This window comes from Panthera tigris, chromosome D4, assembly GCF_018350195.1.
Source record: "Panthera tigris isolate Pti1 chromosome D4, P.tigris_Pti1_mat1.1, whole genome shotgun sequence".
NCBI lineage: Eukaryota > Metazoa > Chordata > Mammalia > Carnivora > Felidae > Panthera > Panthera tigris.
Window position 1 is genome coordinate 56,073,209 of NC_056672.1, and position 24,306 is coordinate 56,097,514.

The 24,306-nt window shown below is 44.2% G+C and overlaps 2 protein-coding genes across 2 annotated transcripts; both read right to left on the bottom strand.

Annotated features, from left to right (window-relative positions):
* Positions 1-771: 771 nt before the first annotated feature.
* CCL19 (C-C motif chemokine ligand 19) lies at positions 772-2,650 on the bottom strand. Its single transcript, XM_007076534.3, has 4 exons — positions 2,310-2,650; positions 1,464-1,590; positions 1,137-1,230; positions 772-1,046 (listed from the first exon to the last, which is right to left on the bottom strand). The coding sequence occupies exons 1-4, from the start codon at positions 2,368-2,370 to the stop codon at positions 1,026-1,028; spliced, it is 303 nt and encodes a 100-aa protein (XP_007076596.1). The 5' UTR covers positions 2,371-2,650; the 3' UTR covers positions 772-1,025.
* Positions 2,651-19,711: 17,061 nt separating this feature from the next.
* On the bottom strand, positions 19,712-20,873 carry CCL21 (C-C motif chemokine ligand 21). Its single transcript, XM_007076535.3, has 4 exons — positions 20,709-20,873; positions 20,494-20,614; positions 20,223-20,405; positions 19,712-20,141 (listed from the first exon to the last, which is right to left on the bottom strand). Exons 1-4 carry the CDS (start codon positions 20,773-20,775, stop codon positions 20,108-20,110), a joined length of 405 nt encoding a protein of 134 aa, XP_007076597.1. The 5' UTR covers positions 20,776-20,873; the 3' UTR covers positions 19,712-20,107.
* Between the last annotated feature and the right edge of the window lie 3,433 nt (positions 20,874-24,306).

Here is a 24,306-nt window from a genome sequence, read left to right on the forward strand (position 1 = left end):
CCTGAAAGTCAGATTCTGTATGGACATATGGACACTCACTGCTGGCTGTTAAGCCTTTCCTCAGATATTTATTCATTTTCTAGACAAATATTTATTGAGCGACTATTTTGTGCCAGGCAGTATACTGGACACCAGGGAGACAGTGGAAACCAAAATAGGCATCATCCCTATCCAGGAAGGCTGACAAATTATCAGTTATAACTCAGTGTGATGAGTACTGCAAGGGGAGAGGAGCAGGGCTCTCTGAAGACTTGGGATGAAGGGAGGCTACCCAACCCAGCCTAGAGTCAAGGAAGGCCTCATGGAGAAAGAGTCATTAAGAACCAGATGGGAAGGTAGGTGAGCCAATGAGAGAGAAGAGTGTTCCTGACAGAGGGAATGGCATGGCTGTTTGGGTACTTTCCCCCCAGATAGTAGAGCTGGGCCTCTTCCTGCCCCTGGCCATGAGAACTGGTTCTTGATAAGCCCCTTCCCGCCCTGGTGAAACCTGATCCCTGAGACATCTGGATACTTTGCCTTGGAGAGCAAAGACTGGGAGGCGTGAAAGAGTTTGGCTCAATCATTGAACAGACACAAGTTTGAGTGTCACAGGGCTGTGAAGAGACATGAGGTGGGGGCCCTGATTGTGGGAGTTGATCCTGAAAACCCAAGGTATTAAGTAGGAGTCCATGAGAAAATTGCTTAGGTTGCAGAGTGAAAATTAGATCTTGCCATTCCATCTCCCTATTTCCTATCCTGGTCCTCTTGGACAGAAAACAAACAGCAAACAGATCCATGGGTACCAGTTGGGCTTTATTGGAAGCATTGCAGTCTGGGTGTGGAGGAGAAGCTGTGCTCCTGCCACACTCATGCCTGCTCACACTCACACTCACATTGACACTGCAGGCCCTGTCCCAGCTGGGTCAGGTCTGGTACAGAGTTGCTGGAGGCCTGATCCTCCCTTTTGGTCCTTGGTTCCCCAGGGCTGCAGTGATTCATATCCCCTCATTCAGGCGTCTACAGGGCTCCTCTGGGGCTGTCATGGGTTAACTGCTGTGGCGCTTATTCTAGGGGAGGAAGAAGAGTCAAGGTCATGGGCTGGGGTTTTGGGCAAGGACTCTGAGGGAGGAGGCAGGGCTGGGGAGGGCTGGGCTTGCCTTTGCAGTGTTCTTCTGCAGTCTCCGGATGATGCGGTCCACCCAGGGCTGGTCTGGGGGTGCACAGAGCTGGTGACCTCTCAGTGTGGTAAACCTAGAGTCACAGGTCAGTTATCAGAAACAGTGGAGCCCTGGAACCCAGATCTCTGGTAGGCCCTGGTGTGAGGGGCAGGAAGATGTGGGGACCACATCTGGGAACCAGTTTCAGGCGCTTACTTGAAGAGGTTGGGCTTGGCAAGGAGAAGAGAGAAAAGATGGTGGGGGTATCACCAATGGCTGATGGGGGAGAGGAGGCTGAGGCTAGACAAGTTCCTCCCCACAACTCACACGACAGCAGGCACTCTACAGCCATCCTTGATGAGGAGGTAATGAAAGGCCCGCACAATATTCCCAGGGATGGGGCGCTGGGTTACAGACAGGCAGCAGTCTTCAGCATCGTTGGCACCACCCAGAGCTGGGATATGGGAAAGAAAGTAGTGTCAGGGCATAGGGACCCTGAGGAAGGGAGGCCATATGTAGCCCTAACTGAGGTTAAGGACACACGTCTGTGTGTGTAGGCAGCTAAATCAGTTATTCAGCTGGTATATACCAATATGGCCCTAGTGGTTGCTAAATATATTGAAATACTTCTAAGCTGTTTGGTAAACAACCACTGCCCTAGGCCTCATAAATGCCTTCCTGCTGCCCTGATCATCCCAACTTCTCTCCCAGGACCTCTCAACTGCTGCATCAATGAAGAGTTGATGCTGTTCACAGCACGGGGGTGGGGAGGGGAGGTGGGGAGTCGGGGGTGGGGAGTAGCAGGAGGCTGGGGTTAGAGGACTTATGAATTGTTAAATATTTTGACTACTAGCCCTGTCTCCCATTCTCTCTCCTGTAAGCAGATATATACTGTTTTCTCCTGTCTGGGAAACTGAGGCAACAGGAAACAGGCTGCAGAGAGAAGGTAGCCATAGGCCTTGGGATACACCAAGAGACGGACAAACATTGGAATTCAGGGGCCCAGGCACTCACAGGCACACACGCAGGCACATGCACAGTCACACACACACAGTGTTCAAGGAACCTCTGGATTCACCCAAACATGGAGACCTAATTCAGTGTCCCCACATCCAGCATCAAATAGTCTGACATTTAGACACCCCCACCCCCTGTCCCCACCATAAGGCTTACCAGGAGAGGTCCAGAGAATCAGCAGGCTGAGGGCCAGTAGTGCAGCTGCAGGGGATGCCATGGAGGGTGAACAGAGGCAGACCAGCAGTGAGCGGGAGTGCGGGTGAATCTCTGGGTGTGTGCAAGAGTCTGTGTGACACTGAAAGTTGGCTGGGAGTGGGAGGGAGCAATGGGAAGTGCACAGGAGTCCTTGTGGGATGTGAGGGGGTCTGGGAATGTGAGTGCGAAAGCCTGTGTGAGGCTGCGACTGCCTCCTATTTATGGCTTGGAACTTTCACTTTCCCTGCTCAGAAATTCCCCTCCACATCCCTTCCGTGGATTCCCCTCTGCCCCCCTTTTTCTGACGGAACCTGACCCTGCCCTCCCTTTTCCCGCCTCAGTAGCTTCCCTGCTCTTCTGCTTTCTTTGGCTTCATCTCGGAGAAACTAAGCAGTCTGCAGTCTCGCCAAGAGAAGGGACCTTGCAATGTCAGCTCCAGATAGAGGTTCTCCATTATTGCATCAGTGGCATTTGCATCATTAACCATGGCTTTCAGTGGTGATAGTCAGGATTGGGGTGGGGTGCAGAGTGAGGAGTTGCATACCCTTCCCTAGCCTTATCCCTCATTTTCACTCTTGTCTCTGTGGTTATTCTCTCTGGTATGGGTGGTGGTGAGGAATGCTTCTCTGGTGCTCTCAGAACAACCATGGAGCCTGGGGTAACCTCCTAGTGCCTGCCCATCCATTATCTGGGAACCAGTCCCTTCCTTGGGACAAGTATAGTTGAAAGAGAATTTCCTTGGGAGGATGCCCAGCACCTATCCCACATCTCAGGCCTCTGGGATTCAACTTCCTGGCTCAGCCAGCACTGCCCTTTTCTCTTTTACCATGTTCATATGTTTAACACTTGGGTCAACAGAACAGCTGGAGGGAGCCTGGCCTGGAATAGCCCCCTTCATCTTTCCCCTCCTCTCAATCCTGGGAACCAAGAGGGGATTTTTAGGGAGAGGTACTGGTCAGCTCATATTCAGACAATCCCCAAATTTCAAGGAATCAACAGATGGAGCAGGGGACAAGTGATTTCCCATCTTTATGAGAAAGGCCAGAGATAGATGAGAAGAGAAGGACTCAAAAGGGAAATTAATATGGGAACACTCAAAGATCCCACTGACGTTTTAGACCCTCTTTTGGATTGGGGAGGTGTTTTCCTCATAAGTTTCTAACTTATCTTTCTTTCCATCCATTAGTAATAATAATAGTAACAGTATTTCTAATTGTTTACTACACATTAGGCTCTGAATCAAGGACTTGATTTTACTAGCTTCCCCAACAAAAACTGTGAAGTAATTTTTATTATTATCATATTATTATTCTGTTTTACACATAAATAAAATGAGGCTCAGAGCACAAGGTCACATGGCAAGTAGGTGTCTTGTACTTACGGGTCTTTTGCTCTAAGGTTTACACTCTTTACCACTATCGCACACTGCCTGTCTGCCAACTGTCCATTGATCATAGAACAGTACTGATGAGTGAGACTCTACAGATAGAATGCTTTGGCTGGGACTCAAATTCCATCACTTGCTAGCTGTGTCACAAAGTGCAAGTTCTCCTGTTCTTGTGTCTTTTATTTTTTTGAAGGCAGCATTTTCATTTTTATTCTCAAATTTTTATTTAAATTCTAGTTAACATATAATATAATGTTGGTTTCAGGAGTAGAATTCAGTGATTCATCACTTACATATTAACACCTAGTGCTCATCGTAACAAGTGCCCTCATTAATACCCATCACCCATTTAGTCCATCACTCCACCCACCTCTCTCCATCAACCCTCAGTTTGTTCTCTATTGTTAAGAGTCTCTTGTGGTGGGGCGCCTGGGTGGCTCAGTCGGTTGGGCGGCCGACTTCGGCTCAGGTCATGATCTCGCGGTCCGTGAGTTCGAGCCCCGCGTTGGGCTCTGTGCTGACAGCTCAGAGCCTGGAGCCTGTTTCGGATTCTGTGTCTCCCTCTCGCTGACCCTCCCCTGTTCATGCTCTGTCTCTCTCTGTCTCAAAAATAAATAAAAAACGTTAAAAAAAATTAAAAAAAAAAAAAGAGTCTCTTGTGGTTTGTTACCATCTCTCTCTCTCCCACCCCATATGCTCATCTGTTTTATTTCTTAAATTCCACATATGAGTGAAATCATATGGTATTTGTCTTTCTCTGATTGACTTACTTCGCTTAGCATAATACACTCTAGCTCCACCCACATCATTACAAATGGTAAGATTTCATTCTTTTTGATGGCTAAGTAATATTCCATTGTATATATATTCCACATCTTCTTTATCCATTCGTCAATCAGTGGACATTTGAGCTCTTTCGATAGTTTGGCTATTGTTTGTAATGCTGCTATAAACATCAGTGTGCAGGTACCCCTTCAAATCCGTATTTTTGTATCTTTTTGGTAAATACCTAGTAGTGCAATTGCTGGATCATAGGGTAGTTCTATTTTTAGTTTTTTGAGGAACCTCTATACGGTTTTCCAGAGTGGTTGGCTGCACCAGTTTGCATTCTCACCAACAGTGTAAGATGGTTCCCCTTTCTCCACATCCTGGCCAACATCTGTTGTTTCCTGAGTTGCTAATTTTAGCCATTCCTTTAGGTGTGAGGTAGTATCTCACCATGGTTTTGATTTGTATTTCCCTGATGATGAATGATGTTGAGCATCTTTTCATGTGTCTGTTAGCCATCTGGATGTCTTCTTTGGAAAAATGTCTATTCATGTCTTCTGCCCATTTCTTAACTGGATTATTTGCTTTTGGGTGTTGAGTTTGATAAGTTCTTTACAGATTTAAATACTAACCCTTTATCAGATGTGTCATTTGCAAATATCTTTTCCCATTCTGTAGGCTGCCTTTTAGTTCTGTTGATTGTTTCCTTAACTATGCAGAAGCTTTTTATCTTGATGAAGTCACAAAAGTTAATTTTTGCTTTTGTTTCCCTTTCCTCCAGCAATGTGTCTAGTAAGAAGCTGCAATGACTGAGGTGAAAGAAGTTGCTGCTTGTGTTCTCTTATAGGATTTTAATGGTTTCCTGTCTCACATTTAGGTCTTTAATCCATTTTGAATTTGTTTTTGTGTATGGTGTAAGAAAGTGGTCCAGTTTCATTCTTCTGCATGTTGCTGTCCTGTTTGGAAAACTGTTTGTTGAAGAGTCTTTTTTTTTTTTTCCATTGGATATTCTTTCCTGCTTTGTCGATGCTTAGTTGACCATGTAGTTGTTCCTCCATAGGTGTTCCTGTGTCTTAATATCCTTCTGTGTAAAATAGGAATGGTGCTAGATCTACTCCTTAGGACTAAGGTAATGCAAATAATGTCCTTAGTTTAGAGGCTGGCTCGTAATAAACACTCTTCAACTGTTAACTATTGTTATTATTCTATCCTTCATTCAGATATATGTCAGTTCATCTATCTATTCATTTTCCATTGATCTATGCATTCTTTTGCTTATGGTGGTTCGGATTATGCTCTGTCGTCCCACCCTCATCCACTCTCCACTCTTCTCTACCCTGCTCTGTTCTCTGGAAGGCTGACCTGTATAGACTGAATTGCCCTCCAGCTTCTGTTTTAGTTTGGTCCACAGGAGGCAGCAGCAGGAGATCAGTGGGTGGTAGGAGAGAGAGGTTAATTCCCCAGATCCTTCATTTTGCTGCAGTCTTGGCAGTGAATAATTTTCTTTCTGGTAGTTGTTCTCAAAGAGTGGTCTTCAGACAGCAGCATCACCATCACCTGGGGGCTTGTTAGAAATGTAAATTCTGAAGTTCTATTCCAGACCTACTGGAATAATCTGTATTTTAACACACCTGTAGGTGACTGATACATGCTGGAGTCTGAAAACCACTGATCTATAGTTATAGATCCTTTGGGGCTCCCTCCTCTCTATGGGTCTCTCTGTAAGGCTCCTGAAACACTGTTCCCCCTTGCCCCTTCAGGCTTTGGTATGGTAATGGTTTCCCACTATTGCTAAACCCTGGGTGCCTCACTGTCCCATGTTGGTTTCTTAATCTCACCTCACCCCTTAAATAGCTCCTTTATTAAAGTCTTTCTGGTTAAAATTTTTTGAGTGTGCCACCTGCCAGGATCCTGATTGATACAGTAAATGGTACCAGAAGAGATCCAAGGAAATAGATTCCCACAATGGGATTCTAGGATTGGGCCGCTCAAATGTTTGATGAGTCACAGATAATCCCTTTACATGGGTAAAGAAGACACTAAGTAATCTGAAGCACGAAGAAACATCACAGTCACTTGGATTATCACCACTGAAGCATAGGAGGACAAGGCATTAGGAGATAAAAATGACAGAGGTACTTAATTACTATGGCCACAAGTGGGATTTCAAATGGTGATTACATATATAGTTGAATGGGCTGCCTGTTTGTGATAATGCTAGCAAAATTACATTAAAAAAAAAAAAGGTGAGGGATGCCTGGGTGGTTTGGTTGGTTGAGCATCCAATTCTTCATTTGGGCTCAGGTCATGATTTCATAGTTCGTGAGATTGAGCCCTGTGTTAGGGATTCTCTCTCTCCCTCTTTCTCTGCCCCTCCCCTATTCTTGCACCCCACCCCTACCAAATAAATAAATAAACATTTTAAAAAAGGGTGAAAAGATACCATGAACTTCTTTTTTTTTCTTTTTAACTTATTTTCTTTTTTATTATAATTTTTAAAATTTACATCCAAATTAGTATATAGTGCAACAATGATTTCAGGAGTAGATTCCTTAGTGCCCCTTACCCATTTAGCCCATCCCCCCTCCCACAACGCCTCCCGTAACCCTCAGTTTGTTCTCCATATTTATGAGTCTCTTCTGTTTTGTCCCCCTCCCTGTTTTTATATTATTTTTGTTTCCCTTCCCTTAAGTTCATCTGTTTTGTCTCTTAAAGTCCTCACATGAGTGAGGTAAATGCACAACCTCACCATACCTGATGCTAGGGTGCTGTTGGAAAGGAGCAGGATTCTGAGACTTGTGATGAGGATGTTTGGACAGAGATAAACAGAGCTGATAATGTTTTTTGTTTTTTTTTTAAAAATTATAATATTTTAATATTTTTTTAAAGTAAGCTTCATGCCCAGCACAGAGCCTAATGCAGAGCTTGAATTCATGATCCTGAGATCAAAACCTGAGCTGAGATCAAGAGTCAGACACTTAACTGACTGAGCCAACCCAGCACCCCTAATTTTTAAAAATTTTTAAATGTAATCTCTATGCCCAACATGGGGCTCAAATTTACAACCTTGAGATCAAGAGTCACATGCTCTACCAACTGAGCTAGCCAAGTGCCCCTAAAGCTGATAATTTAATATCTTCAAATTCCTTCGAACATTTCTTGCTGGTAGAAGAACACTCTTCTTCCTCCTGCAAACCATGAATGACCTGGCATTTATTCCATTAAAAACATGTTTTTAATAACTCCTAGGGCATGCATTTTTTTCTTCAAGACTTACCCTGACAACTCCTCATAGTCTCCAGGCCTACAGGGATATACAAGATGTGCTCTAAGAACAACAGCGTGTATGCTGAAGGATTTGCAGGAACTTGAAACTCTATTGGAAGAATCTTGGGGACCAGTGAGGACAAATTTGTTGACATGGGTGCCCTCACCCAAGAATTGTATTAGTTCAGCACCTGGGAGTGATATTAATAGTCTGTTGGGTTGGTTACTGGAAGTGTGGACTCAACAGTGGCCTTTGATCAATAAAGTCGAGATGTTAGAACCTCACTGACATAAAACTTTGATGTGCATGTGATTTACATGGGAGTCTTATTAAACAGTAGATTCTGATTAAGTAGGTTTGGGGTGAAACCCAAGATGCTGCATTTCTTTTTTATTTTATTTTTATTTTTGAGAGAGAGAGAGAGAGAGAGAGAGAGAGAGCACGCACAAGCAGGGGAGGGGTGGGGAGGTGGGGACAGAGGATCCGGAGTGGGTTCCGAGCTGATAGCAGTGACCCCGATGCAGGACTCACACTCATGGACCATGAGGTCATGGCTTAAGCCAAAGTTGGATGCTTAACTGACTGAGCCACCCAGGCACCCCCAAGATGCTGCATTTGTAACAAACTTCTAAGTGATGCTGATGCTACTGGTCCATAGACTATACTTTGAGGGGCAAAGTAGAGGAAGGACTGCAAAATTTGAGAGAGATGGGAATGTTGGAGTGCACTTATTATGTACAACCACTAACTGTACACCTCTGAAGGGCTCCAAAAGATACTTCCTTCTCCAAGGCAATAAGAAAAGCTTAATGAAGGGAATAGTAACTTCTCTGAAAAGTACTATAGTGGCTTATTTAGCAGGCAAGAGATGAGGATAGAAGATGCCTTCTTGGGACTGGACAATCTTATTTCAAGGGGAATAATGGAATCCTTAAGTGGTAGAGGTCAGATGTGGGCACCTAACCATAAGCAATAAGGTAAATGAAATTACATATAAACTGTAAGGACAAGTTGGTAATTTATGTGCTTTGCCCACAGGGATCTGTGGTGCTAGCTAATTGATTATAGCATTCCTAGGGATGAAATAGATGGACAGCTTATTGATGTGCTACTTGACCTGTCTAAGTGGAAACATCTAAGTGGGCAAAAATTTGATCCAAATTGTACTGGGGATTTACAACCTTTTGCCTAGTTCCTCTACTTAAGTCAGTTTCCTAAACCAAAAGCCCTTTGATCGAGTGGAAGGTGGGAGGGCTTGAGTCTCTTTCACAGGTAGATTCTATACATCTTTCTCCTAGTTAGTGGTTCTCAAAGTGTGGTCCCTGGACCAACAGCATCTGCATCACCTGAGAACTTGCCAGAAGTGCAAATTATTGGGCTCTGCCCCAACTTCACTGGATCAGCAACTCTGCAAATGGTTCAGCAGTCTGTACTTTAACAAGCCTTTCTTGTAATTCTGATGTATGCTAAAATTTGAGAGTCACTGCTCTAAGCCTTCTCTATAGAGATATCTGTAGCCATTTTGCTAGGGTGAGTCTGAATGTAGAATAGGACATACTCAGACCTTTGGGGCATTATTAGACACTGTCTCAAGTTAATGCTAGTCTTAGGGACCCAAAATCCTACTGTGGTCTGCCAGTTGGAGTGAAGGTTTATAGAGGTCAAGTTACAGGAGGATCTTAATACAGGTCTGTCTCACAGAGGGTCTCTAACACCTGTCCACATTATTTCCTAGGTTCAGAATGTATAGTGGGAATAGGTATACTTAGTAATTATCCAAATGTCCACACTGATTCCTGTGTGAATAAGGAAAATTATAGTAGGAAAGACCAAGTGGAAGTCCTTTAAACTATACCTGCCCTATCACATTTCCCACTAAATAGTAAACTTAAAGTAATGCTACATTCCTAGAGAAATTGCATAGATTAGAGCACCTTCAAAGACCTAAGAGATGCCATAATGCCTGGCACAGAATATTACAGCTAATAATCTAGCACATGCCTTTTTTTCTATACCAGTCAATTAAAGACCATTGAAATCAGCTTCTTTTCTTAAAATATTTTTAATGTTTATTTATTTTTGAGAGACAGAGAGAGACAGAGACAGAGACAGAGAGAGAGAGTGGGGGAGGGGCAGAGAGAGAGAGAGACACAGAATCTGAAGCAGGCTCCAAGCTCCGAGCTGTCGGCACAGAGCCCAACATGGGGCTCAAACCCACAAACTGTGAGATCATGACCTGAGCCGAAGTTGGATGCTTAACCGACTGAGCCACCCAGGCACCCTGAAATCAGTTTTTCAATTGGAATGACAGGACTACACCATCACTGTCTTACCCCAGGGATGTATCAGCATTCCTGCTCTTTGTCATAAGAGCAGGACATCACATAGAATATCAACTGTCATAATCTTGACATCTCATAGAATATCAACTGACGACATTATGCTTACTGTTTCTGGTGGACAAGAAATAGCAGTCCCCTTAAATGCCTTAAGTTAAGGGTCTTAAGTTAAGACCCATATGTGCCAGAGAGAGAGAAAGAAATCTTACAAAAATTCAGGATCCTGCCATATAGGTGAAGTTTCTCGGCTACTGTGGGTAGAGAGAAGCTGAAAAACAGTGGTCTGTGGTGTGTTGTAACTTCATCATGAAGAAAAAGACACAGTACTTAAAGGGAAGTTTAGATTTTGGAGGCAACATATGCTATATTTAGGTGTACTGCTGTAAAATATTTACTGGATATGACATAAAGCTGATGATTTTGAATGAAGCCCAGAGCAAGGAGGGCTCAGCAGCAGGTCCAGTTTCCAGGAAAGTTGCGCTGCTACTTGGGTGTTATGACTCATAAATCCAATGAACTTCAGATTTTCTGTGGCAGAAAAAGGGTGCTGTAGGAGCTCCAATAGGAGAATTACAGCAAAGACCCTTAGGGTGTTGGAGTAAGGCCACACCTCTTTTGCTAGTGATTATTTTCTATTTGAAAACCAGTTCCTGATTTGCCACTGGGCCTGGGTGAACACTCAGACTCTAGTTCACTCGGTGCCAATGTGGCCTAAGGGTGTTATCTATAGCAAATCATATAGTTGGATGTGCACAGTAGCATCATTCCATTGTTAAATGGCCATTGTACATATGAGATCAGGCCTTACAAATTTCAGAAGGCAGGAGTAAATGCATGGGTAGGTGGCTCAGATTCCTACTTGTATTGTTTCTTCTTCTGATTACACTTATACCTTCAAGGAGAAGTTTTCTACAGTTAACAGAGGGAAAAAATGCATGGTCTTGATGTTTAGATGGTTCTCTAAGGTATGCTGGCATCCGTCAGAAGCAGACAGTTGCTTACATTCAGAGGTGGCCTTGAAAGACAGTGGTGAAGGGAATTCCTCTCAGCGGGCAGAATTTCAGGCAGTACTTTGAATGTCAACATTGTTGGGAAGTAGAGACAGCCTGAGGTTTGGAGGTATACTAATTCACATGCAGTGGCTGCCTACAATAACCCTGCCCTCACCTTTGTGAATGGTTCCTTCACTAAAATTTTTTTCCATTAAACCTTTCTGGGCATGCCATTTGTTTCCCGCCAAGATCCTGAATGATACAAGAGTATAGTGCAGAGGGAGCATAATAGGGTTCAATTAAATTTCATTACTGTCTGCCTGGAATGCCTGTTGAGAAAGACCTTGAGAATCAGCAGGAAAGAGTAAAATAACAAAATAATAACAAACAAGGGATTTGTAACACATTCATTCAATAAATATTTATTGAGGGCCCCCTATGTTCCAGACACTGTTCTTGGCACTAGGATACGGCAGTAAACAAAACAGATGGATGTTTCTGCTCTTGCAGAGTTTTTATTCTAATGAAGGAGACAGGCAATAAGAAAACAAGAAAAATGTATATACTTCAGAGGACAGTAAGTGCTATGAAGAAAAATAAAGAAGGCCAGAGGGATAGGGAGTATTGGGGAGTGTGGTCAGGGAAAACTTTGGTGACAACATTTGAACAGAAAGCTGATGTGAAGAAGGTGAGGGAGAGAGCCATTCAGAGATCTGGGGAAGATGTTCTAGGCAAAGAAAATAGCAAGTGTGAAGATTTTGAGGTGAGAGTATGTTTGAGGAATAGAAAGGAGGCCAATGTTATGGGAGGGAAGTGAGCAAAGAGTGGTGGGAGATATAGTCAGATATTAATATGGGCCAAATAATTAAGGCTTTGTAGGCCATTGTAGGGTTTATGTTTTATTTTGAGTGAGATGGGGAACGATTGGAGGGTTTTAAATGGAGGTGTGACATGATCTGATATGTTTTAAAGTCTCCTTCTGGCTGTCGGATCAAAGTAGTGCAAGAATGGAAGCAGGGAGACCAGGTCAGAGGCTATTGCAATAATTGAGGAGGACACAATGTTACTGGGAGTTGGTGAGAAGTGATTAGATTCTGGAAGTATTTTGAAGGTAAAGTCATGGGCTTTGGTTCGGGGTTCAGCATACAATGTGAGAGGAAAGAAGAGGCAAGAATACTGCAATATTTTTGGCTTGAGCAATGTGATGGATGGAGTTGCATTTACCAAGATGTGGATGACTACAGAGGAGTGGGTGTGTGGGAAGATCAGGGGCCTGGTTTGACTTGTTAGGATGAAGCAGCATTTTGGATATATAAGTGGAGATGTTAAGTAGGCAGCTGGTAATGTGAATTTGAAGTTCAGGGGAGAAATTTTAGCTAAAAATACAAATTTGGGAGCATATGGATGGTATGTAAGGCCATAAGACATTGAGATCTCCAAGGGAGTGAGTGTAGGTAGAAGAGGTTCATGTTCCAAGTCCTGAAGCTCCCCAACATCGACAGATCAGGGATATGAAGAGGAATCAGGGAAGGAGGGGTGCTGTCAGGGTGTTACGATGGTACCCACTTTCATGGCAAACAGGGAAAGGACACAGGGTCTGTGGGTGGAAGGCTTAAGCACCAACTCCCTAGCCGTTGGTTTAGATGATCCAATGGGGGTGGAAGTGGGGGACTGGATGCCAAGCAGGTGGGTTTAAAACAGTTCCTGATCACATACACAGAACTCTAAGTGGGCTACATGCTTCACCTAGTTCACCCACTTCCCAGCCAGGTTGCTTTTGTGTGAGCCCTGGACAAATCTTACAGCTCAGGGCAGCTTTTTCCAGCCTATACCCACACTCCTCCAAGGAGCCCACACGGACTTCATGCTTCCTGGTTTGACCATATCCACACCTCAGGAATCACAGACCTTGGATAGTGGGCCATAGCTATTGGGACAGGGAAGGGAGCAGCTGTGCCTGGGAAGTCAACCAAGTCCATGGTAGGGGAGTTAATGATTGTGGGGAGAGGACCTCGACTAGATGCTTAGTGTTTGTTGAATGAATGAATGTGTGTATCCCAAGCTGTGTCCCTGGAGCTGTGCTTGACTGATGTGCTTGTCGTGTGTGTGTGTGTGTATGTATGTGTGTACCTGAGGTGCCCATCCTGTGTGTGGGCCTCCCCATACCTACCTCGCGCAGTTAGTGGTGTATGTGGCTGTGTGTCTCCTCTCCCAGGCCTGCAGAGGGCGCCCCAGCCTGGGAAGGGAGGCTCTCGAGTGGGCGGGGCTCTGGAGGAGAGGTGTAGGGAAGCTGTAGTTGGCTAGGGGTATTATAGCAGGGGCGGGGGCAGGGGGGTGGGGAGGCCCTGACCCAGGGGGCTCCTCAGAGAGTCCGGGAAGGGCGTTGGGCCCAAAGTTCCTGGGCCCGGGCCGACTTCTGCTGCTCTCCTTGCTCCAGGCACCCGTGGGCCCCCGAAGCCGGAGGTCCCGGACAACGGGCCGGATACGCGGAGGGGAGACTTGGACTGTAAGTGGGACCACACCCCCGGGGGCCTGGGGCCAGCGTGGGTCTCAGAGGCCCCCCCGGGTGGCCATTACCCCAGGTTTAGAACAACGGCCCTCCCCCCAAATCCCCGCCACTCAGGCCCCCGAACTCGTCCGTACACAGCTCGCTGGCAGAGCCGCGTGGGCGGGCGAAGGCCTGTGTTTGTCTACAAATATTTATCTCCCTCACTCCCACTCCAACATACCCTGAGTCCAAGGCACTAACGTAGAAGTCGAAATAATGTTTGCCTTAAAGGCTAAAGGAAGTTCACATCACCTCTGGCACTTCCTTCACAGAATAACCTGCACCCGATTGATTCCTTACACCGCATAATTACGGTGCTAACCCTAAAAAAGGGTTTCTTTGTTCAGTGAAGGTTTATTGAGAGCCTAACTGTGCCGGCGTGAGGCTCGGCGCCAGAGGATGAAGGCCTTTAACATGGATATGAGCGGAAAAGGAATGTATACTATTCGTCATTGGACACAGGAAAACGCCAGACCTCTGGCCTATCATGAGACACATTTGAGGACAAGTAATAAAAAAAAAAAAATCTTTGTGGTCCCAGAAAGATAAAGGAAATGAAAACAAAATTCCACCCACAAACCTGCTGTTTGCATGTAGCCGACCGAGGACCGCGGTGACGATGCTGCCTCCTGGTGGCGGAACGGGGCAACGCAGCTATCACAGTCAAGTGGAGTTTCACAGGGTGGGAGTGGTGGTGGCAGTGACGGCGTGGATTCTGAACCGAAATTGGCTCTGGCTGCCCAGGTGGTCAATAGTGGAATTTCGTTCTCTTAATATTAGATTGAAATTTATTATGACAACAGTTCCATAGCTCTAAGGCGAAAGTCTTCAAGAACATGGCATCAGAGTTTCCCTGGGGTGTTTTGGTTTGTCACCACCGAGAAAGGGATGTCCTGAAGAAAACAAAGTCTTCAGCTTCTTTTCATAGCTAATACATTCTCTGCAGGTGGAACTGTAAACACCAATAGAAGAATTAAAAATATAGGTGTTAGAAAAAGACGCTTGGCAACTTAAGCATTTATGAAAATGGTAACTCATTGGTCAAGACTGATGCCAAAGGATAGAAGCATTGATGAATTTCATAAAACAACATAGCATCATTTTGACCCAAAATACAAGGAAAAATAGCACCTGGATGTGGGAAAGAGAAAGAACTTCACAAAAGAGGCCAGTGAGCTGAAGGCATTTTCACAGGTAAATGCTTAAAGCCAGGAAACAAATTAATTTTGAGTTTCATAAATAGTAAGTGTGGGCCCAGTCCCTCTGACATTCCTGTGCCCTAATGCAAGGTACAGATGCCAAGTGTGTTAGTGGTGCTGTGCTGGTACCTCTATATTGTTCCATTTTTAATTTTTGAAAGGAATATATCAAAAGAAAGGCTCTGTCATTGGTGATCATGACCCTCTAAAGGCTTGGGTTGTTGAGGAAAGAATGAAATAGTGGCTAGCCAGAGTATGGCCCAAGTATTGTGGGAGGTGTGGTTGAGAAATCTGATTGCTTAGTTTGGAATTCGTTTCAGGTTCATATTACTGAGCTTAAGATGTTTTTAGGAGGTCTCACTAGCTCTGGACAGGGTTAAGGATATGGGATACAAACCCCTTACATTTGAATTTTTTTTTTAACGTTTATTTATTTTTGAGACAGAGAGAGACAGAGCATGAACGGGGGAGGGTCAGAGAGAGGGAGACACAGAATCTGAAACAGGCTCCAGGCTCTGAGCGGTCAGCACAGAGCCTGACGTGGGGCTCGAACTCACTGACCGCGAGATCATGACCTGAGCCGAAGTCAGCCGCTCAACCGACTGAGCCACCCAGGCACCCCAAAACCCCTTACATTTGTATCAAAGTGGTCCTTAAAGGATTCACAAAGGAGGGCCAGGGGAAATGGGAGGCTTCTAATTCCCAGGCAACTCTGACAAGAAGGAGCTGGCCCATCATTTCATAAGTGTGTGTGTTGTTTCATGGGAGAGATAGTGACAAGATCATTTAAAAACATGGTATTAGTAATTTTCTGAATGGTCCTGAGGGTGACTTATTGTTAGCAGAAAGTTTTAAAGCAATAGACCCATTTAAAAAATATATATATATTTTTAACGTTTATTCACTTTTTGAGAGACAGAGACAGAGTGTGAGCAGGGCAGGGGCAGAGAAAGAGGGAGACACACAATCCAAAGCAGGCTCCAGGCTCTGAGCTGTCAGCACAGAGCCCGATGTAGGGCTTGAACTCATGAACTGGGAGATCATGACCTGAGCTGAAGTTGGACACTTAACTGACTGAGCCTCCCAGGTGCCCCTCAATAGACCCAGTTTTAAAGCAATGAAATGTTTTAGTGCTTTAGTGTTAAAGGAAAACTGGATTCTAGGGATTACAGTGGCTTTTCATGATTGAGGGGATGATGATTTTGTAAATTTGGGGGATGTTTGCTCTTTAGAATTTTTTTTCTTCTTTTACATTCCTAGTAGAAGCCATTGTCTCCCTATTGAACACAGGTATACTACTATTCAGTAAAATATTTATTTTTACATATGCATGAGCAAGGCATTGGAAGTCCTTCAAATTTATAATTTTATTGTATGCTTTGTACTTGTTTTTATGGAAATATTTCCTTGTCTAAGCAGCAGTCTTTTGGAAATTTACCTTCATCTCCTCTCCCATTTCTGTCCTTTACACACAGACACACACCAAAAACATTTACTGTAGTTTTAGTTGGGGCTCAGGAAGAAGTACAAATAAATGCATGTGTTTAATTTGCCATCTTTACCCTGAACTCCTACTAGTCTTTGAATTTAATGGTGTTGATCTTTTCCTTTATGGTTTGTGTTTTATGGTTTTAATCTTTTTGTCTTGGTTTGGTTTTGGTTTTACATCTTAAGCTCTTTCTATCTCAAGGTTATAAACACACGTATCTATAGTTTCCTCTATTACATATATTTGAAACATTGGGTCTTTCATTCATCTCATATGATGAAACATTGAAAAGTATTGAGTTTATGATAGTGACAAGATAGAGGTGTTTTAAAAATGGAAGAGAAATTAGAACTTAGAAAAAACCCCAAAAGGCAAGTGGCAAAGGAAAAGTAAGCCAAGTACACTACTGTGCTATGCAGTGAACAATTACATGGTGATAATAATGTAAACTCTGATCATGACCTAAATATAGTGGTATGACTATATTTAGAGGACAGGGTGACAGAAGAGGAGGGTTGGTAAGAGTTAATTCCCCATTTTTTATAATAGGAAGCCAATTGGCAACGTTTAAATAGATAAACCGAGAAACAGAAGTGTGAGCAAAGTATTTAGATGTATGGCACTAACTCCTAGAAGAAGTAGCTTAAGAGTTAAAATTTACAGGAAGTGGGGCACCTGGGTGGCTCAGTCCATTGAGCTTCTGACTTCAGCTCAGGTCATGATCTTGTGGTTCAAGAGTTTGAGCCCTGCATTGGGCCCACTGCTATCAGCTCAGAGCCCGCTTTGAATCCTCTGTCCACCCCCACCTCTCTGCCCCGCCTCTGCTCATTCTCTTTCTCTCTCTCAAAAATGAATAAAAACATTTAAAAAATTTGTAGGAAATGGTTTTCAAAAGTTTTTTGATATTTTGAAAAGCCATGACTATTACTTATTTTTTTTTTAAATTATGCATCTTAAGGGGCGCCTGGGTGGCTCAGTTGGTTGAGCATCTGACTTCGGCTCAGGTCATGATCTCGCAGTCTGTGAGTTCGAGCCCCGCATCGGGCTCTGTGCTGATGGCTCAGAGCCTGGAGCCTGCTTCCGATTCTGTGTCTCCCTCTCTCTCTGCCCCTTCCCTGCACATGCTCTGTCTCTCTCTGTCTCAAAAATAAATAAAAACATTAAGAAAAAAATTAAAAAAAAAAGAATGTAAGATTGTTTAAAAAAAATAAATTATGCATCTTAAGAAAAAAGAAAGAACAAGATAACATTGTCAAAGATGAAGGCAGATAAGGACAGTGGCCACTCGTTTTCTGATGGAATAAGGAATATATTGCATGCCTGCTCAGGGCAGGGTTTGAGGCACAGATGAGGCATAGATAATTAGCAGGATAATTTAGCGAAATACGAAGTTCTGCTTATGTGTTTCCTTTTACTCCGGAGCAACCTCGAGTTTTGGCATGGCTAAGAATAGAGGCATCCTGATGTCAAAGGCCCTTCTGCTTTTGTAAAAGTCGGAAGCACACCTGGGAAGAGGTTATGCCCCGGAGGGACTGGGGAGAGGAAGGATTTTGAAGAAAGGTCTTTCTGACTGGGAGGGAATTGGTATGTATGCCCAGCAATGGGCTGTAATCCCTGGCTGTGTTGAAGCAAGTGTCAGCATCTGAGTGAATGGCTCTGTGGGGGTGTCATGGGAAGCCAGGTTCAAGCCCAGAGTCTTTTATAGCTGAGTTCCCGTGTCTCTAATGTGGCACAGAGCTAAGAGTTTGAGAAGCCAGCACCTGAAGAGTCATACCTGCTAGTACCACAGGGGCCTTAGCATTTACTGGTAAGACTGATGTCCAGTGATGGGATGGTGTGGGGAGCAGATAGGATGCCTCTTCTGTGCCTTGATGTTTCTATGACCTTTGCACAGCCCTTGGCAAGTGGGATCTCCAGACTTCCTGATGTTGAATTCCTCATTAGCACTCCAGTGCAGGGGCTTGGAGTAGGATTAAGTTCATTGAAAGAACATTTTAAAATGCAATAATTCTTGTGGCACCTGGGTGGCTCAGTTGGTTGAGTGTCCGACTTCAGCTCAGGTCATGATCTCATGATTTGTGGGTTTGAGCCCCACACTGCAGTTCTGACTACGCAGAGCCTGCTTCGGATCCTCTGTCTCCATCTCTCTCTGCCCCTCCCCTGATCATGTTCTCTCAAAAATAATTAAAACACACACACACACACACACACACACACACACACACACACACAAATGCAGTAATTCTTGCATATCTGAATTTTCAGACTAAGATCACACCTGCTGCACGAGGATAGGTAGGAAGAGCCCCCATCTTCGCCCGTTGCAGGAGGACCAGACAGCACTTACTTTAATGACTTTATGATAAGTAGTAAATGATGTGGTGTGCTCAGGCTCCCACGGAAGGAAAAGGTGGTGGGGCAGTCACCTCTAGCTTCTCGCCCCTCACCCAGGATCTATTCCCTTCTTTCCCACATGGCCTGGCTCCCCAATGGTTTTCCCTCTCCCTATATCCCTTTTATCCCCTATGGGGATAAAAGAGGCAATGAGGGGATCTCTGCTCTGGGGAGGAAGAGGTAGAGAAGAGCCAGGCCAGAGTCTTCTTAGAGAGGACACCGATTTGCATTTGAATTCTGGGGTTCTAAATACCTGCCACAGGAGACTTAGTCCTTGGTCTCAGAGGTTAAAGGGGCTAAAGTACCCTAGGGAAGAAAGGGAAGGAGAGAAGGCTTTCCCACCTGGGAGGGAGCTTAGGGAGTCAAGAAGCCCAGATAGGAATAGAGAAGCACACAGCTCCATTAAACAAAGAGAGACCCAGCTTCACTGATGAGGGCAGGAGTGTGTGGGTATTTGGGAAGGGATGGGGGCTCTGAAGGGGTCCCAGGGCCGGAACTGTGCATAGGGTAGGTTTTAGTAGAACTTGTGTTTGCCTGTGTTACAGGCAGGCCTAGGTTCCATTCTCCCTTCTGGGGACCCTCCCAAAGAAGTCCTTGGACCTTCGTATTCAGAGGACCCCAGGGAAAGTGGTGGCAGTCCCAGGCAGAGCTAGGAAAAGATCTGGAGGTCACTCCTGAAGTGATAGCATGCTGGACATAACCAGGGAAGAGCCCTCTTCAGGGTCTCAGAGGCCTGCAGAGCTTTTGGCGATGTGTGCTCTTGGTCCACCATCTCTCACTGACAGGGATTTCTCAGAGACCGGGAGCAGCCCAGATCCCTCTACTGCCAGGGTAACTGGGAGGCAAGGAAACTCTTGGGATAGGTGAGAAAATAGAATTTTCCAGGTCAAGTTCTTGGCTGGGACCAGAGTGTGTGACCCCACCCTGTAGTGACACTGGCTTCCCCATTGACGCAAACACACAGGAACAGATACTTGGGTGGGAGGCTGGAACAGGTTTTTATTGTTAGATATAAATTGTATTTACAAGAAAGCAGTAGGGTGCAGTGGGAGTAGGGTCAGGTCCAGTATCCTGGGTGACCTTTTCTCAGAGGGGACAGTCCTGCTGCCTCCTCTCACACTTCCTGGGAGACTCTCCCTCCTCTGCCTTTCTGGGTCTGGCCTGGTGTGGGCAATGTAGCCATGCAGGGTAGGGCTGGGTATACAGATGGGATGGTTGAAGCAGGAGAAGGGGTGAGGCAAGGCCAGCATGAGGTGGCTGCTCTGCGGCCCCTGAGTCTACCCCCTCTCCTAGCCCACTTCTTGCTCCTTGGATTGGGGCTCCAAGCCCCAGTGAGGCTGGTGGGGGCCTCCTGGGCTCCAGGCTGGTCACTGGGCTATGACCCTTTTGGGGTCTGTGGCTGTTCAGTCCTGGGAGGGCAGAAGAGGGGTTTGAGGGGCTGATCAGGGCTCCCCTTCACTTCCCTCCCACTGTCCCTCTAGCTTCCTCACCTCTTACAGCCTTTGGAGCCCTTTCCCTTCTTGCCAGACTTGGGGGCTCCTTTGTCCCTCTTACAGCCCTGGGCTTGTTTCCGTGGGGCTGGTGGCTTGTCCAGACGTTGCATCAGCTGCTGCACCCAGGTCTCTTTAGGGTCTGCGCATAGCTCTGGCTGAGAGCGCTTCCGAGGTGAGAACCTGGGGGTTGGGCATTAGCAAGCCTGTCCTAGTTTTGCCCGCCATGCCCTCCCCACTCAGCTGCACCCACCTTCTTGCACCCACTCACAGGATAGCTGAGATGGGGCAGCCCCTGCTTGGCTCCTGCTTCCGGTAGCTGCGGACAACCTGGGCGGGAATCTTCCTTAGGCTGTACTTGAGGCAACAATCCTGCGCCCCTCCATCACTGCCTGCAGGGTGGGGTTTACAGGGAGCCGGGGCTCCTGGTAGGCTCCCACCCGCGCCTCCCCTTCTCCCCATCCTAGGCAACTCCCTCTTTGATACCTTGGGTCCAGGGGATGCAGAAGGCCAGGACCAGGACAAGGAGGCTCAGAGCCAATGACTGAGCCATGGCTGTGGTAGAAGGTGAGTGTGAGGCCAGAGCGGTAGGCGAGGTGGACAGCTGCAAGTTGGGGGTCCGTGTGTCAGCTAGGACTGGTCTGCTGCCTATTTATGCAGGCAGACACTTTCACTTCCTCCATCCCCAGCCACTCTGTCCATGCAAGAATAGGGATCTCCCTCCTTTTCCTTCCTGAAAGGCTGCCTCACTAGTATGCGGAAACGAAAACTTCACACAGCCCATCGGATCCCAAGCCTCCTGAGTCTGTCTCCTCAATATCAATTGAATCTGTCCAGCCCTTTTTCTACCTTTGGCCACTGTTTTGGTCCAGGCTTCACTGTGTCTCTCCTGGAACACTATGATTGCCTCTTCACTGCATTTTAGGTTCCATATTCTCCCCATTCTTCCACAGGCTGAGGACTGTTGCTTCCTAAAATGTGCATTTGATTTTTGGATTGTAAGAGTTCTTTTTTTTTTTTTTTAAAGTAGGCTTGATGCATAGTGTGGAGCCCAATGTGGGACTTGAACTCACAACCCTGAGATCAAGACCTGAGCTGAGATTGAGAGTCGGACGCTTAACTGACTGAGCCACCCCAAAGATATTTCTTTTAAGTATTATTTATTTAAGTAATCTCTACACTGAGTGTGGGGCTTGGACTCATGATCCCGAGATCACGAGTCACACGCATGCTCTTTGGACTGAGCTAGCCAGACGCCTCTGGATTTTGAAAGTTCTTTATGCATTCTGGATAATAGACCCTTATCAGATATATGATTTGCAAATATATCCTCCTATTCTGTGGATTTTCACTATCTTGATAGTGTCCTTTGATACATAGAATTTAAAAATTTTGATGAAGTCCTACTTATCTATTTATTTTTCTGTTACCTGTGCTTTTAGTGTCATATTTAAGAAACCTATGCCAAATCTAAGGCCATGAAGATTTCTCCTTGTTTTTCCCCTCAACTTTATTGAGGTATAATTGACAAAATTGTATGTATTTAAAGTGTACAACATGATGACTTCATACAGGTATACATTATGAAATAATTACCATAATCAAGTTAATTAATACCTTTGTCACTTCACATAGTTACCTTTTTCCTTTTTTGTGGTGAGAATGCTTAAGATCTACTTTCTTACCAATTTCAAGTATACAATATAGTATTATTAACTACAGTCACCATGCTGTACATTCACTCCTTAGAACTTATTCATCTTATAACTGAAAGTTTGTACCTTTGACCAACATCTCCCCATGCTCCCCCTGCCCCCAACTCCTGGCAGCCACCACTCTGTTTCTATGTGTTTGAATTTTTTTTTTTTGATTCCACATATAAATGATACCATATACTATTTGTGTTTCTCTGTCTGGCTTATTTCACTTAATAAAAAAGGCTTTCCAGGTTCATCCATGTTGTCATGATGGCAGTTTCCTTCTTTTTTATGGCTGAATAATATTCCATTGCATGTATGTATGTATTAGATCTTCTTTATCCATTCATCCGTCAGTAGACACTTAGGTTGTTTCCATGTCTTGGCCATTGTGAATAATGATAACAATGAATAAGGGAGGACAAATATCACTTTGAGGTAGTGGTTTCATTTCCTTTGGATATATACCCAGAAGTGGGGTTGCTAGACCATATGTAGTTCTATTTTTAATTATTTGAGGAAATCCATATTGTTTTTCATAATGTATGTACCAATTTACATTCTTATCAACAATGTAGAGGGGTCCCTTTTCTCCACATCCTCTCCAACATTTGTTATCTCTTGTCTTTTTGATAATAACCATTCTAACAGGTATGAGGTGATATATCCTTGTGGTTTTTGGTTTGCATTTCCCTGATGATTAGTGATGTTGAGCATATTTTTATATACCTGTTAGGCATTTGTATATTCTTTGGAAAACTGTCTACTCAGGTCCTTTGTCCATTTTTAAATCATATTTTGTTTATTTTGCTATTGAGCTTATGAGTTGCTTATATATTTTAGGTATTACCCCTTATCAGATAGTTTGTAAATATTTTCTCCCATTCCCTAAGTTACATTTTCATTTTGCTGATGGCTTCCTTTTCTGTGCAGAAGCTTTTTAGTTTGATGTAGTCCCACTTGTTTATTTTGCTTTTGGTGTTATACCCCCCTAAAGTAATTGCCAAGACCAATATCAAGTAGTTTTTCCTTTTCTAGGAGTTTTACAGTTACAGGTCTTACATTTAAGTCTTTATCCATTTTGAGCTAATTTTTGTGTGTGGTGTAAGATATGGGTCCAGTTTCATTCCTGTAGATGTGGCCATCCAGTTTTACCAACATTGTTGTTCTTGGTGCCATTGTCAAAGATTAGTTGACCACATACGCATGGGTTTATTTCTGTGCTGTTTATTCTCTTCCATTGGTCTATGTATCTGTTTTCATGCTAGTACCATACTGTTTTAATAACTATAGCATTTTAATATAGTTTGAAATTATGAAGTATGATGCTTCCAGCTTTGTTTTTCTTCTTCATGATTCTGGTTGTTTGGAGTCTTTTGTGGTTCTTTTTTTTTTTAAATTTTTTTAACGTTTATTTATTTTTGAGACAGAGAGAGACAGAGCATGAACGGGGGAGGGTCAGAGAGAGGGAGACACAGAATCTGAAACAGGCTCCAGGCTCTGAGCTGTCAGCACAGAGCCCGACACAGGGCTCAAACTCACTGACCGCGAGATCATGACCTGAGCCGAAGTCAGCCGCTCAACCGACTGAGCCACCCAGGCACTCCGAGTCTTTTGTGGTACTATATGAATTTTAGGTTGCCTTTTTTTTCTATTTCTGTAAAAAATGCCATTGGAATTTTGACAGAGATTTCATTGAATCTTTTTAAAAATTTAAATATAATTTATTGTCAAATTGACTTACATACAATACCCAGTGCTCATCCTGCATTGAATCTTTAGCTCACTTTGGGTAGTATGGACATTTTAACAATATTAATATTACACAGGATATCTTTCCATTTATTTGTGTCCTCCTCAGTTTCTTTCATCAGTGTCTTATATTTTTCAGTGTATGGTTCTTTCACTTCCTTGGTTAAATTAGCCCTAAGTATTTTATTGCTTTTGATGATATTATAAATGGGATTTAAAAAAAATTTCTCTTCTAGATAGTTTGTTGTTAGTATATAGAAATATCGCTAATTTTTGTGTGTTGATTTTGTATCCTGAAACTTTACTGAATTTGTTTATTAGTTTTTTGGGTGTGTGTGTGTGTGTGTGTGTGTGTGTGTGTGTGTTTTGGTGGAGTCCTTGGGATTTTCTATATATAAGATCATGACATCTGCAAGCAAATGACAATTTTACAAGCAATGTACAAGCAAACGATCTGGATACTTTTCATTTCTTTTTCTTGCCTAATTGCTCTGGCTAGGACTTCGAGTACTGAGTTGAATAGAAGTGTTGATAGTAAGCACCCTTGTTGTTCCTAATATCCCCCAGCGTGGGGCTTGAACTCATAACCCTGAGATCAAGAATCACATGCTCTACTATCTGTGCCAGCCAGGCAT

Excerpts from the sequence above, each read along its gene's own strand:
- CCL19 (XM_007076534.3), bottom strand. The coding sequence starts at position 2,370 with ATGGCATCCCCTGCAGCTGCACTACTGGCCCTCAGCCTGCTGATTCTC. Across the intron at positions 1,231-1,463 it reads TGTAGAGTGCCTGCTGTCGT|GTTTACCACACTGAGAGGTC; the intron begins GTGAGTTGTGGG and ends CTGTGACTCTAG. Across the intron at positions 1,047-1,136 it reads TGCAGAAGAACACTGCAAAG|AATAAGCGCCACAGCAGTTA; the intron begins GCAAGCCCAGCC and ends TTCCTCCCCTAG.
- CCL21 (XM_007076535.3), bottom strand. The coding sequence starts at position 20,775 with ATGGCTCAGTCATTGGCTCTGAGCCTCCTTGTCCTGGTCCTGGCCTTC. Across the intron at positions 20,406-20,493 it reads TGCCCCATCTCAGCTATCCT|GTTCTCACCTCGGAAGCGCT; the intron begins GTGAGTGGGTGC and ends CCCAACCCCCAG. Across the intron at positions 20,142-20,222 it reads GGCTCCAAAGGCTGTAAGAG|GACTGAACAGCCACAGACCC; the intron begins GTGAGGAAGCTA and ends CTGCCCTCCCAG.